We start from the raw sequence: 15222 nt of genomic DNA on the forward strand, positions 1-15222 counted from the left end.
AAAATAGTAAAACTGGTACAAGAGCTGTGCACACAAAGGACTCAGTGGTGCTATTGTTCTCCGTTGCTGCTCCTTGCGATTCTGAGTATTTGTATTTGTAAAAGTGAAATACAGCGAAGAAGGGTAAATACGGACAAATCCATCGTAATCGGTCGTCAGTTTGGATATATCTATAAATGTTTTGCGTGTTACGTGTAAAACGTGCGGTTTTGCCAGATTGCAGATTGCATAGGCGATTTTCTCGATAAGCCTACACATTTACACCATATACGCATATATATATATATATATATATATATATATATATATATATATATATATATACATATATATATATACATATATGTAAATATATGCCAATAGTTGAGAATTCATTAGTTTCGATTCGCAAAAAAGTTCACATTTAGTCAATGGCAGTGTACAGTGTTCGACTGATCAATTTTGGATCGATCGGGTGTCGACTATGTTGTACCATGGATGTAGTGCGACCAAGTAGGCTTACATCTGGCGGGATTAGATCGTTAATTGGAGCTGTAGGCCTAATATTAAAAAGAAATTACTGAATCTTTCAAATTTATCGCAAGGAAACGGTCTCCTTTTATCAAAATGGATACCATGAACGACATTATGATAATAGTGTCGTATTTTATATGTACACAGTGTGGATCTACAGTGTCTTTTATCCTAGTAGAAATAACATTTGGCCCGCGTTTGATCGTTCCATGGTACCGATATACCGATTGTACAATGTACAAGTAAATCGTTTAACTAGTATAAATTTTTCTACGAGTTAAAAATTTCTTTGCCCAAAGTCCCATACAGAAGCACCACAGCAGATCTTTTTACCCGGGATTCATGCACGGTAGTGAGTCAGAATAAATACTTTCGGGCCGATATATGACGTTTGCGGAGGAAGCTTATGAACATTTGAAAGACAAGTTTATTGTCAACTGCGCCCATATGTTACATGTAAAATGCCAGCGATCGATGGCATTCCTTATATCCCTGAATTAGGCTTTCATTTCAAACACATTAATCGATCGTGGCGGAGAGACTCTGCGGTGACCAGAGATCGACAAGAGCACTCCAAACGTTTGCAACGTGTACGCGCTACACACACCGCCACTTCGGTGTTGCTCGTGAATACAATGAAAACATGAAATTATCATTCGTGATTTTCGAATTCGGCTTCAAACTTGTTAACGTTCCATGAGGCTCGTTTGAAGATGCGACTGTCTTTGCGAAGAGTAAATATTAACGTCTTCTTTCTGCAATAATGTTGAACGTCAACTCAAAAGGTCAACGTATAATCCTTCATGTAGAATTAATTCGAACATTTCGATTACATCACTTAAAAAAATAATCAGATGTCAATCTGATAAAAGCCGCCGTGTTTTCTTTGACCGGGGCGTGCCTCTATCGCGCTCTTCTTCTTGTAAGATATTTCTAGATGATATCACTTTCCTGGTATATTTGAAAGAGTAATTATCGAGTCCGTGTATTCGTAAGGTTGCCTACTCTTGACCTAATAATCAAATGCCCTCAACGAAAATTATTTTCAGGGTTCGATTTCATCTACGCTGCACTCCTGGATAACTCATTCTGAGTTGATTCAATAAGAGGCCGTTTCAATAGCTGACGTTCAAATCTCAACCTACCCTCAGGTTAAGATTCATCAAACAAAGTCTTGCCCGCACCGCCCACGCGTCCACGTGTGCGTTGTTGACAAACAAACCAGTCACCTGACTGAGTTCAGAGGTCACAGTTCAAAATGGCTGGCCAGCATGAACGAGCGCTGAACGACGTCGAGTTTGACTGGCGAAACTATGGCTACGGCGGTGTAATTAACCACATACGAAGTACAGATTTTGCAAGACTTGAAGGTTACATTTTCTTTTGAATTTTCACACAATATTTTGATCCTGTCCTGTTCGCTAGTGGCGTGAAACTGAGTTAGTTCAACTGTTGCATTATCGAGCGCTGAACGTGCTGCACTACTGCATGTATCTTCCAACCATGGAGACTATATGAATATGATATGGTTGGACGATCAAGTGTAAAAGATGCACAATATTATTAATCCGTGTAATATATTTTACGGTTAATATACTGCTAACGTTAATTACTCTGTTTACGATAGACTAATAAAAAACGGAAATAAAATATTGTGTTACAGAAGTAGATAGGCGCGAGTGACCCAGTTCTTAATTGTACCAGCTGACTGTTGCACGGTGTATAATATCATGGCAGTCATTCTTACTATAAAGTTTAAGAAACTGCAACCATTATATAAAAATCTAATCTTTAATTATATCTTTTCGTTCCGATCCGGCACGTTTCCTTTAGAATCCAAAGCAGGTAGTAGGCAGGGGGTGTTGTCGCAAAGCGTTTTGTGACCAACATCCGCTGTTATTCAACAGTTGAGATTCACATGTCCTTACAAGTCAAGGTTTGACTGCATTACCGTTTCTATTGAAACTTTCGGATTCGCTGTTTTATCAATATTCATACTTCCATTGCACTGATGTGGCGTGGTAGAAAACAAAAGAACACCATTGACGGGTGATAACGAGTTAACACTAGACTGGCTGGTACCATGGTATAGCCATTGTAATAGATTATAGCGGTGTTTGTATTTTGGTACAATTTGAAAAAAAATCAACAACAACAAAACTTCCCCATGTATACCTTAGAACGGAAGGCAACTTTGGCATTTTTTTTTATTGAATATAACTGACAACATTCACATTTTAGACCTTCCATGTAATTTTTGTTGTGATTGTGTTAAGGTAGGAATGTCACTGTATAACCATGGAGCTAGAAGGTCCCCTTCTAGCTCCATGCTGTAACACAGCCATAAAAGAGATATTTTTCATCATATACGAAACTTCACCACACTTTCATCAGACATAGGACTACAGTTAAACCATACACTCTGTGAAGTAAGAGGGTCCAAGCTTCTAGTAAACTAAAGTTACTTAGAAACCTTGGCAGGCACTGTATATGTTTATTTGTCACCAAGGAAATAGACTGTCACATAAATTCATAATCACAAACACTTTGACGTTTTCAGTTATAATGGCAGTTGTCCTTGATGCCCCTACCAGACTTTTTGGCGCATATGCTAATATGCAAGGTCACTTTACCCCAGAAGACCTTCAGTGTTCCTTGTTCTTATACAGTGTTCAACCTTAAAATAGCAGACGGGTTTCTTGTTATGTAAAGACCCTCATTTATATCATTTGCAGTGTCTCGGTGAGAGAGTGAGTCGCCATTGAAGGAAACCGGAATGTAAAAGCTGACTGTGTATTAGAAAGCTCTGTTAGCTGTATCTGCCAGCGTATTTTCATTCATATTTGTTCTTTTGTAAAACTCAGTTTCTCATCTTATCCCCAAATCTTGTTCTGTTTTGCTGAAACATATTGTAAATGCAGTAGTCAACAAATCATTGAGACTGTTCCATAACTAATAATTTACCCTTATCCTGCCAAGTTCATATTTCATCATCAGGTCAAGTTGGTTAGAAGCACAACATGATCCCTATGGTGCATTTTAACTAAAAAATTGAAAATGTGAACGCCCCTGGAATCAGAGATACTGCAAACATGATTTTTAAGGACTTAATTTAAGCTACTATAAGTTACAGACCAAGCCAAGTGGGTGAAAATATTCTAGGTTATTGGCTCAATATCACTTTTCACTGAATTGGCAGATGGGAAGTGATACCATCTGGTTTAAGAAGAGTTTACAGGCTGAAATTCACAAGTTGAATAAAAGTTTAACTGCTTATTATGGGGATACCTCTGTATTGAGGACAAATTTGCCATTCTCAAGGGTGTCCCAATAGAGAAGTACATGTATCATTGCACAAACTCTGCCTAATTCATTCACTATAGCATTCAAAGCAATACTTTGAACACGGTCCCCAGAGTGAACGTGCTTTGAAAGAAATTTCTAAAGGTTGAACACAAGATCAGTTGGACATGATTAAAGGGAAGAATCTTATTAGAATCACATATACATAGGTCACCTATGTTTATTGAAAACATTTTATTGGTTTTTTTTTTCGATGATACTTTGGTATTAATAGTCTATGCTTTCTCCTTCTTACTGTTCCCACCAGGAACCACATACTTGGACCATGCTGGGGCTACACTCTATGCACAAAGTCAACTGGACTCTTTTTACAAAGACCTATCCCAGAACGTCTATGGGAATCCACATAGCCACAACGCCAGCAGTCGCCTCACAACAGACACTGTGGAACAAATCAGATATAGGTATAGTGAAGATGGTTGATTGCTGGGGTTGATTCTTAACAGAAATATGTAAAAGAAATGGTTAACTGGAAGTATTAGATATATTTGGGGTGCTGGGGGTGGGGGAGAGGAAGGAAAGTCAACATAATTTTTGTGAGCTCACGGCGGTATTCAAAATTGCAACGTCAGACAGGGTTCTCGGTAAGGGGATTTCGAGATGTTGGCTGCCCCTTTCTTGTTTCAAGCTATTCATATGTTAATAACCATAGAGAAAAATGCATTTTCAGGCAAAAGAATATGTAAATTATGCATTGTTATGTAAATGGAATGCCCCTTTCTTTCAAAAGTGGGGAAAACACTGTTAGAAAATGATACAGAAAGTTTCATCTGACCTTGATAATATGCCTGAGGTCATGATAATGATTTACCTTGAGATGGCATTTCATCATATTGAAAACCCAAGACTAAAACTTTATCGTTGTTTAATACTGGAGCAAGCCCCAAAGTCTGTAACCTGTCATATATCTACAGGTTCAGACAAATTCCAAGTAGCTTGGATTCCAACAGATAGTTTACGCAGAGAAGTTGCTTCTGATCACGCACATATAGTTTACAACATCTACTGGTGAAATCGGAGCTAGATATTCTAAATACATCGTAATTACACAATTTCAATGCATTCCGGTCTTAAATTTTATTTTATGAATAATAAAAGATGATTGATGAAAACTTCTAACAATGAAGGGTATGCGTGTTGCATGTCTTCAAAGTGATCCAAGACACAATCTCTGACTCGCGTTGATGAGAAACATCAGTTAATCTATCCGGAAAATCATAGACACTACAAAAAGATAATCCTTGAAACATGAATATCAAACATTTCTGGAATATATTTAGACGCATTATCAGTGCGTGAGTTGATGATGCTGATGTTAGGATGACAACCCTATAAATCATTTCTTTTGTTGAGATTGTTCAATTAAGGATTGCGAAAAACATATGTTGTACGTCCCATCTGCAGTAAAAAAATCATTATGCTCATAAAGGCATGTAAAATCCAACAACATGATGCCGATTTGACCTATTTGTTTATTCCAGAGGAAAAAACCATAGTAAGCAGCAGAACTCAAATTAAATTAAGCTACAGTAACTTGGGCAATTTTTTTCAGTATTTTTGTTCCATGTATCAACTGCTGTTTTTGGACCCCTTTTGTGTTACAGATAAAGGCAAACCTGTAAAACGGAGTTATTACTCAATAAAAAATGATATAATTAATTATAAAAAACTGCCAAAATGGCCATAAGCTTCCGTTCAATAGGTGAATGTACCCATTAGTCATAATGGATCACAAAACTTCTTAAATCTTCGTAAGAAGTATTGGTTAGGTGGTGCACCCAAAATACAAGTCATTTCAACCATAGAAGCTATTAGTATATATATATAAGTGAAACATTGATCCCCTTTGCACTATGTGTTCATATGGATTTTAGTAGATTAGCAAAATGTTGCACTGAGTGTATAATAGTGATACGTCATCATTAGTAGGGTACTTCCCCCCCCCCCCCCCAGCAGAACAATGTTTTTACCTGCGTTTTAAAACCAAAGAGCAAGCAAAATGGCAGAATTGAAAGATGATTTTGGAGTCACTCCACAGCTCAACCCATTTCAGTGGCAGTAATACACTTTTCAGTGAGAGAGAGAGAGAGAGAGAGAGAGAGAGAGAGAGAGAGAGAGAGAGAGAGAGAGAGAGAGAGAGAGAGAGAGAGAGAGAGAGAGAGAGAGAGAGAGAGAGAGCACATTGGCATTGGAGTAAAAGATACCAGTTGGATGGGATCTTAAAGACCCTACCAACAGACACCATCATGTGTTCTTTCCTTTTTGCCTACGTGGCAAAGGAAAGTAAATGGTTCTAACACAGGAGACTCAGGACAGGATGACAAATACTGGTTCAGTTCATGATTTATCGGGATACAAGCACAGCCAAACCAAAGCGACTATAGTTGGCCAGTCAACCACAAAGACATCTGTCAGACTGTTTTTCAAAAAAAGTTTCATGGGAAAGAGAAAGCTGACTCTGTCAACAATATTTCAACCCTGTCTGCAATAACACTCTCTTTTGGATCACCAGCAAATTTTTTAACAGCTCATCATTTCAAACTAACATCCCTACAATATCGGTCATTGTATATTATTCATCTCTTAAACAGATACATCATCCACGTGAAATCATGGAGTTAAAGACCACCAGTGCAATGCTTACACCAACTGTTTATAAAATGTGTTTCAGTGGCAATATATATTTATGTAGACCTGCATAACGTATTTTGATGATCCTTTGTGTTTCCATGTGCCCTGTTTAACAGAAACATCATACACTTGTATTGATGTAATGCGTAAATTTTGCTCGAAATAAACCCAAGTATTTACATTCAGTAAATATGTACAGCTATCACGCAATGGGAAAATGATGCAGTCTTTTGTATGCTAGCTCATGAATGCATACAGTGATCAATTTTCTCCCTCAAAATTATTAGTTTGCGGACCAATTTAGAGGTTTCTTACATGCACATTCTGCATTTATAAATGAAAAGCGAGCTCTGATTGGTCAAGTTGTATGCCATTGAAATGCACTGGCACGTGCAGAACCAATGACTACAATTGTAACAAAATTAGAATTGATCAGTAAAGATATCAAAGTTAAAATAAATAGTTTGCATCGTATCCATATGTTAATGTCTTTCAGGGTGTTACGACACTTCAACACAACTCCAGAACAGCACAGTGTAATCTTTACATCGGGCTGCACCGGCGCACTCAAACTGCTCGCTGACAGCTTTGAATGGTCCGACGAAGATGGCAACACCGGTTGCTTTTGTTATCTGGAGGACAACCACACTTCAATCATTGGTATGAGAGAGATTGCAGCTCAGAAAGGGGCTTCGGTAGTTTGTCAAACCCTTCCCGAGTTTGCTGCTACCCTGCATTCGGGGATTAATGACAATGACCTTGCCCCGGGGAGTGACTCAAAAAAACCCAAGTCTTTATTTGCTTATGCTGCTCAGTGTAACTTTTCAGGTCGGAGAAACCCTGTGCAATGGATCGACCAGATCAAAAATAGACACTTTCAACCAGCAGGTAACAATGGCAACTGGTATGTTTGTTTGGATGCTGCTTCTTTCGTTATGACCTCCAGGCTCGACCTCCAAAGTTGCAGGGCAGATTTTGTGACGGTTTCCTTCTACAAGATGTTTGGATTTCCAACTGGCTTGGGTGCGTTGATTGTCAGAAATGATGTGGCTGACACGCTGAAGAAATCATACTTTGGTGGTGGAACTGTGTCGGTCTACATCGGTAAGGAAATGTTTCATGTGCCAAGACCAGTCATTCATGACAGGTAAGACTCAGCTCGAACAGTCACAACCCCTCACCCCTTTTACGCCGTGTAGCGGTCCCAACTTGTCATAGAAAACAATAGGATTTTCACAAACCATGATGTTGAAAGGGTACGCCATTCACCAATACAAGTCAATTTGAATTTAATACAGCCAAATATGCATCGATATTGACTGCATCCACATTAATGGTGAAAGTTATAAATGTATTCAGAGAAATTATTACTCCAATTTTGTCGTGAAAGAATCTTTTGAAAGAACATAAAAAACAGTGAAGATGTGATGCAAAATGTTGTATTTGTTTTGTTTTGTTTTGTTTTGTTTTTGAAGCTTTAAAAATGCAGAAATTCTTAAATATCCTATGTGGGGATGGAAATACTTCTACCAACATTTTTGCAATTTTCAGCTGAGAAATTTTTAAAACTTTGTGGCAACCTTTTGAAACGCTTTTCCAAAACTTTAAAATCATTATTTGTATAAGTGTTTAAATAATTTAAAGAACATAAATTATTGCTGTTAAATTTCCATCTGAAGGGTTACACATCTCAGAATCTGAAATCAACAATTTCCACCGACTTCTCAGTTTGCTTTAGGGTAATGTAAACTTTTCACATTTTGTCCGTGTTGTTCGTGACAAACTTGAAAAGTAAACAAAATTTCACATTTTCAGGATATTTTGAACATGATTTGAAGACTGGATAAATTGCAAACGCTGTTAACATTTGAAGAGTTACTGCCTCCATATCTATAATCAGTTTTCAGTTATTTTGTACAGACATCACCCACGTATTAACATATAAAACCAACATCGCTTCCATTATTACAAGGTATTGAATGACATGATTGAGGAAAACCCTGTCGTGTCTAAAGGCGAGTGATATGAAATCTCCGGAAAAGTTTTTCCACTTATCTTAGCAATCTGCCTTTCCAGACATTCACTGAATTAATCTCAATAAAATGACATTTAATCTCAAAAGTTGGAAAAGTCAGGTGATTATAAGATATGAAAGCCAGTGCTTCAACAGCTAAGTATCTGTTTCAGCCGACAGATTGTTTCCCTTCTACAATTATCCATTATCTTTCTGAAGTAGATGTCTCATTTTCCATCATTTTGTTGTTATTTTTTGTCGTTCAGCGTGATCTTCTGAGTATTTGCTTGCACAGCACATACCCTTTTTTTCCTTCTGTCGCAGGCTTATATTGTGCGTAGGACGACTGACTGTTGCCAGCGTAACTGCGAGATAAAATCGTTTGTTTATAAATTTCTTACTCGTCCTGATAAGCACACTGTCTCCGTGTCCCGTCTGTCTGAAAGCCTTGACATTTAACATACTGCCATTGTGAGTGGAAATTCCATGAAGGAGGTGGTTTTTAGGAAAGTTTTACAAAATGTGAAGTCGGGAGGACTTCTCTTATCACATATACTCCGTCAATCTCAGAAAAGACTTCACTTTATTCCTCTCTTAGTTCAGGTAATGGATACGCTGATATAGACAAATTCAGGAAATGGATACTCCCCGATGTGACAAATATGTGATATGAGTTCTGGCATATAGCCCTCATCTTTTCAATTAAGTTGTGCCAGTGATAGACTGTATTTCAAAAAAAGAGAAAAATTGAGTAATTGGTATGTAACGCTTGCAATAATGCATGAGGTAAATCGTAAGTCGATCCCGTCTGTTTTAATTTTTTTTGTGCAAATATAGACTTTCAATCAATAAATTTGAAAGAATTCTTGACAACAAAAGATTATAATATGTATGCAGACATGATAGATGGATATAAGTCAAATTTTTTATGAGTGTTAATGTTTGGTCTGGAGCTAAAACTTTAGAATGTAAGTTCCACCAGTTACACTACAGAAAAATGAAACTAGATGATCATGTAATATATGCACAAGACAGTGTAACGTAACCTGTATTCGTTTGGTGCACAGCTGAGATTTTGAAAGGAGCAATTGTTTCGGCTATCCTTGTTAGCTCTAATCTGTTGGTGATCATGGGAAAGGCGGCACAAAATATCAGATAGCATTTTATTTTTGAAGGCCCTGTAGCTCCTATTAAAGTATGGTCTATGTATCAGCATTTTTGTTGTATTTACCATGTAAGACTTCACAATGTGCTGATTAAATATTATGAAAGCACATATTTTTTCATGATATAACATCATTTTTTGCTTACTTCATGCAGTTGCTGTTTGTTTACTGGTGTTTACTTAACCCTTTGAGCACCAAAGTCAATTTATGTCACCTTTATAAACTGTACTCAAGTCAATTTTTTTCAGATTTTTCCAAAATTTTGATAAAAAACTGTAGCCAATGAAATTTTGTGTTCATTTAGTCCAAAATTATCAAAAAAGTACAGAAAAATTCACAAAAATTGGTAAAATGTTGCACTCAAATTTTGGTTGGAAAAAATTATAGCACTCAAAGGGTTATTAATATATGTGTCCACAGAATTAAAGGCAGTGAGTGAAAAAATCGAAAGTTTTGCACGTGTTTTCCTCAATAGAAGGAAACTTCAAACTATTCTCGTTCACAATCAAGGATAAAAATAAGGAGCCACAGTTCAAAGTTTTGGATTAAAGACACAAATTGTCTAAATTTTACTGATATCAGAAATAATTTTACTGATACCAGAAATCTAAAACTGCCAGTAAACCCCATCTTAACTCTGTGGGAGAATCCATTTTTGGTTTTTATATAAAGTTAGGCATCCAAAAATGTCTCCAAGACACATTCTACCTTAAAGCAAACATTGGAAAGGAAGGGATCTTTGTAGAATATCCGTTAGCAGACTCCATTCAGGGTTTCAGATGAAATCAATCTCAAATGGTTATACCAGTCATTTTTTCAACTTTTTAAAGTTTTTCTTTTTAAAATTTCCATTCTCATGATGAATACTTACAGCCTAAAATTCCATGAATGATACAGTGTGAAATATTTCCCTTGGAAAACAGTAGTTATCAATGGATAGTTTTGAAAAACTTTTTCTCTTCATTATTTTCTTCCAAAGAAAAATATGGTCATAAACACAATATCATGATTTCATTTCCCAGTAATCTTGCCTTCATGCTTTACCATGATGTCGCAGGATTTTGTATAATGATGTAAACATTTTAAATTTTTTTAGCTTTTTCAGGATATACAGTTCTTAAATGCCTTACCGTTGAACATTGCAATTTATACTGATTTTCGTTTTTTGTAGATTTGAAGACGGCACTATCGCATTTTTAGATATCATTGCCCTGAGGCACGGCTTTGATGTTCTGGACAGTATCCCAGGTAATGTAATCTTTTTTGCACTCTCTTTCAAGAGTGAGATATTTAACCCTTTCACCCCCAGTTCCCTGTGTACAGGTCCAACTTTACCATAGAAAACAATGGATTTGGGACAAACCATGGTGGTGAAAGGGTTAAGCAATAAAGCACACCCAGCGATGGTATACCACGAGATTTTGACCAGTTCACGACACATATGCACGAGCAATAGCGAGTGCATAGATGAAGTGAACTGGTCAAACTCGAGTGGTATACCATCGCTGGGTGTGATTTATTGCTATTATATCATAAAAGTATATTTAAATTCTGGCATGGAATGTTAAAAAAGCATTTTCGCTCTTGCAAAGAGCTTGCAGGTATGCCATGCGTGGTATATCACGAATATACCACAGTTCTTTTTATGTGTTGACCAATCAGATCACTGATAAAAATACAAACGACCTCAAAAACGGGATAAAACTGCAGCAAGTGAAAATAAATACAGAATCACTTCACTGTATTTGCACCGTCAATATACTGGTATGGTTTCATAATTAAATGATATTTACAAGTTTCATATTTTATCATATACAGTTAAAACCTCTTGTGTAGCCTGATATTGTTTACATGTTTGTGAGTAAAGTGTTTTGTTGTGGTTTATTTTGTTTTTGAATAATTTGCCTCATGGCAACCGTGATCCGAATATTATGGTAATGACAATGCTGTAGTTTGTTTTCAGTATGTGCAGTTCATTTACTGGAGGCAAGACCTAGATTAGGAGTCTGTGTTGCCACAAATAGCAAAAAATCCATGATAATAAATCACGACAAGCAAGTTGAATTAATGAATGGCAAATTAAAAAATACTGTAGGATATGTTAGACTCACGTTTCCAGATAATCCAAGATGGGGAAAATTGCTATCATTGTGTAAATTTGTACCTTCAGGTGTTTTCTGTCATTTTGTAAAGGTCATTCATTACGTTTTCCTCACAGATGCAGCAAAAACCAGACGTGAAAGCAAAATCGATGTTCGATAAAGTATTTGCGAGCTTTCTCAAAATGCTGCAAGGCCTTTTTTTATTCCGACATTCAGTTCAACAAAGAAATAACCCTCTGTTCACGAAAATCATCTTTTATCAAGCACTGCAAACTTCAAACATTGCCTCATTGGCCGGATTGTGATCACCCGACCGATTTGCATAATGATGACATCATAATTTAACACTGCACACACTTTTCTTTTCTCAAAGCCATACATGGAATTAGAGTGAAAAAAGTCCACACACATTTTAATGGCAAATTTTGTAGGCCCATGAATTTTTTCAAAGAAAATATGGGAATATACTCTTAGTTTCCAATGTACGAAGTTCATTATTTCAATGCAAGACGGATATTAACAATTGAATGGATAACTGACATATATCTAATAATGGCTCTGTTTCCTTGCAAACCCGGTCTGTACAATATCATAAAATTTGCTGTCGATGTTCCAACAGATCAAGGTACAAACAAAACCACTTGCACAAATGTGCACACAGAAGTGCATGAATTTCCGTACACATTTGTACACTTAGATTTCCTTGTACTGCCACCATGTGATCTCTTGGACCAATCTGCAGAGTCTGCAGAATACCACTTATAATTTTTTTTCCGGAGTAAGACCATTGGTACAAGGTTTTTCCATCTTCTGCTGTCCATCTTGAAAATTATCCTGCAATGTACAATTGTCATGTCGATCACTGAAAATGGTACATACAAACATACATATATATATATATATATATATATATATATATATATATATATATATATATATATATATATATATATATATATATATATATATATATATATATATATATATATATATATATGTATATATGTGTATATATATATATATATATATATATATATATATATATATATATATATATATATATATATATATATATATATATATATATATATATATATATACACATACATACAAATACATATATCTATATATACCGATGAAAAGGTAAGCCCATGGTTAAGTTGTGGACTTTTACACAGGGGGAGGGGGGGTTAGGTTGGGGGGGGGGCTAAAGTGTCAGTATAGGGTGAGTTCGAAAATCAAATCCCTAGAAAGGTTTTTGAAGTATTTGTATGGATGCAGCCATTGCAGTAATCAGACGATATGATTTTTAAAAGATAACGTACATCAATACATTTGTGTGAGTCGTGCCATTGGCCTCTCCCCCACCTCCAAATATTCCAATATTTGTTTTATTATGACATATATGTCCTTGGAAAGAACAAACTTTGGTTGGTTGGTTGGTTGGTTAGTTGGTTGAGAACATTTTTAGATTTTACTTAGTTTGGTCCACAAAAACCCATATTATCAATTACTTTGGCAATGACATTTCCAAATGCAAAAAAAATGTAAAGTTTAAGGTCAACAGGATTAAGGTAGACCAACCTTGTACATGGTAATTAGGATTCTGGGATCCAAATTTTTTCCACCATCCAAATTTCACCTTTTTTTTCACATGTTACGTGTAATTTCCAAGTTCCACACTCATTGGCATCCTTGAATAGGATTAAAAAACATGTTGTTAAAGTTACTTTCCTAATATGTGCCCTGGAATTTTTTTTCTTCCATTTCTGACTTTCCAAGATGGCATGGTCTGCGCTGATGTTGGGATAGTTATAGACAACCAGAGATGCACATTTTTCATTTCGCTTTGTGCATTGCTCTGTCTTCTCCTTTTCCTACGAAAGCGTGTTCTACAAACTATGCATTTGCGGCCAACCATATGCCAACACAACCAGTATTCCAAGATGCAATATTAAAACTCTTTTCAGTTTTTTGTGCCTGTGTTTAACTTTCTCCCGTTTTTCTGGTCCTTTTTGTCCGATCGTCAATATTGAAGGAGAAAGAAATGAATGCAGAAAGAAAGGATATTTTGTTTGCAGTGTTTGATGACATGTGTTAGCAATATGCTACGCATTCTGTTAAATTACACGCTGACAGCTAGTTTGCCGACACGGAGATGAATGCCTTGTCAGCTGCTAATGGACAAAAACCACAACACAATCATTTTATTCATAACAATTTGACAGCAGAATAGACGGCTTTCCAATGTTAAATATGCGTCATCAACAAATATTCCTCGTTCAGTCTTTAATATCCAGCGCTGTATAAATTTAAAATGTGGTTGTTTTCAAGGTAATCTTATCCAAGTGTAAGTTTTCGTCACAAAAAAACCTTTATTATATTGTAATGTAATATAACATGTAGCCTTGATATACAAAATGAAGCCCCTGACAGTGCTGGGAAGCCAGTATTGACACTTTCACACCCATTTCCATGTATATAAGCCTTCCTTCCCTTTTACACACAATAGGACTGTTCCACAGTCTTGGGGTGAAAGGGTTCCCCAGGATCACCGTTTTGACTCCCCAAAAAATGTGAATCTCTGCTACCTTCAGCTTGTGTGCATGGAACTGTAAAGGAATTGTAGTTGCCATTCTCTGTCGGGAAAATTAAAGATTTAAATTTTTTCCTCAGAGTTTGCACAGAAAATGGCCGCAATTGTGAAGGTCAAATATTCATTGATTTGTGGTGCAGTCAATTTGTTTCTGTTTTCTACAAATTCTCTCAATATTTATTTTTTATCATAAAAAGAATAGTTTAATGGTTCCTCAGTAGACTTTTAGCAAGTTTGAGTGATTTCTCAATAGAGGGCCTATTACCTCAATTTCAAAGGTGCCATTCAATTTTACCACGACATCACTTTCAGGATAAATTGTTATTGCGCTCAGTGTTCTGATGTGTCTGCAAAAATAGAAAAAAACAAGGTTGCCTCATGTCAGAACTGTCATTTACTGGCTGTGCAGTCACGATTTCTGAGGAATAGGTTAATAGAGAAACATATACAGAGCCGGTTAACGTACATAGTAATGATAGTTGTCATGAGTAAACATGTAGTACCTCCGGCAGTAATAGCGTGATTTTCCATCCGTGCCAAAAGTGCAAACGTGTTGCCCCTTGTCAGTCATGAGTTTCCAGGGTGCGTTAATGAAGTGGAGTTCTGTCGCTGGAATTTGAATGACACGATAACGAGGAGATCAAATGATGGACACTTTCTGTCACTATAAAAATGAATAACATGATATTAAAGAGTGAAGTAGGAATTGTGGCAGGGTTTCCGGGTCGAATTAGATGTACATACACAGTGTTATCCCGCTTTTTAATTAGTGTGATTGTGGCCCTTGCGTGTGTGTCATTACCAACTGCATGTCAACTGATTACTGTCATTGTTCAA

The 15222-nt window shown here is 36.4% G+C and overlaps 1 protein-coding gene and 1 long non-coding RNA gene across 2 annotated transcripts in view; one reads left to right on the forward strand and one right to left on the reverse strand.

Annotated features, from left to right (window-relative positions):
* Positions 1-1765: 1765 nt before the first annotated feature.
* Positions 1766-15222, forward strand: part of LOC139117284 (molybdenum cofactor sulfurase-like) — a 35883-nt gene continuing 22426 nt past the window's right edge. Inside the window, exons 1-4 of the mRNA XM_070680253.1 lie at positions 1766-1883; positions 4124-4280; positions 7004-7654; positions 10859-10935. Of these exons, the coding sequence (XP_070536354.1) occupies positions 1772-1883; positions 4124-4280; positions 7004-7654; positions 10859-10935 (997 nt within the window). The 5' untranslated portion in view covers positions 1766-1771. The remainder of the gene's footprint in view (positions 1884-4123; positions 4281-7003; positions 7655-10858; positions 10936-15222) is intronic.
* On the reverse strand, positions 11435-15081 carry LOC139117285 (uncharacterized). The gene is made up of 3 exons (XR_011548492.1): positions 14889-15081; positions 14651-14732; positions 11435-12623 (listed from the first exon to the last, which is right to left on the reverse strand). It is a non-coding gene; the product is annotated as an uncharacterized lncRNA (long non-coding RNA).

This window comes from Ptychodera flava, chromosome 18 (assembly GCF_041260155.1).
Source record: "Ptychodera flava strain L36383 chromosome 18, AS_Pfla_20210202, whole genome shotgun sequence".
NCBI classification, from domain to species: domain Eukaryota; kingdom Metazoa; phylum Hemichordata; class Enteropneusta; family Ptychoderidae; genus Ptychodera; species Ptychodera flava.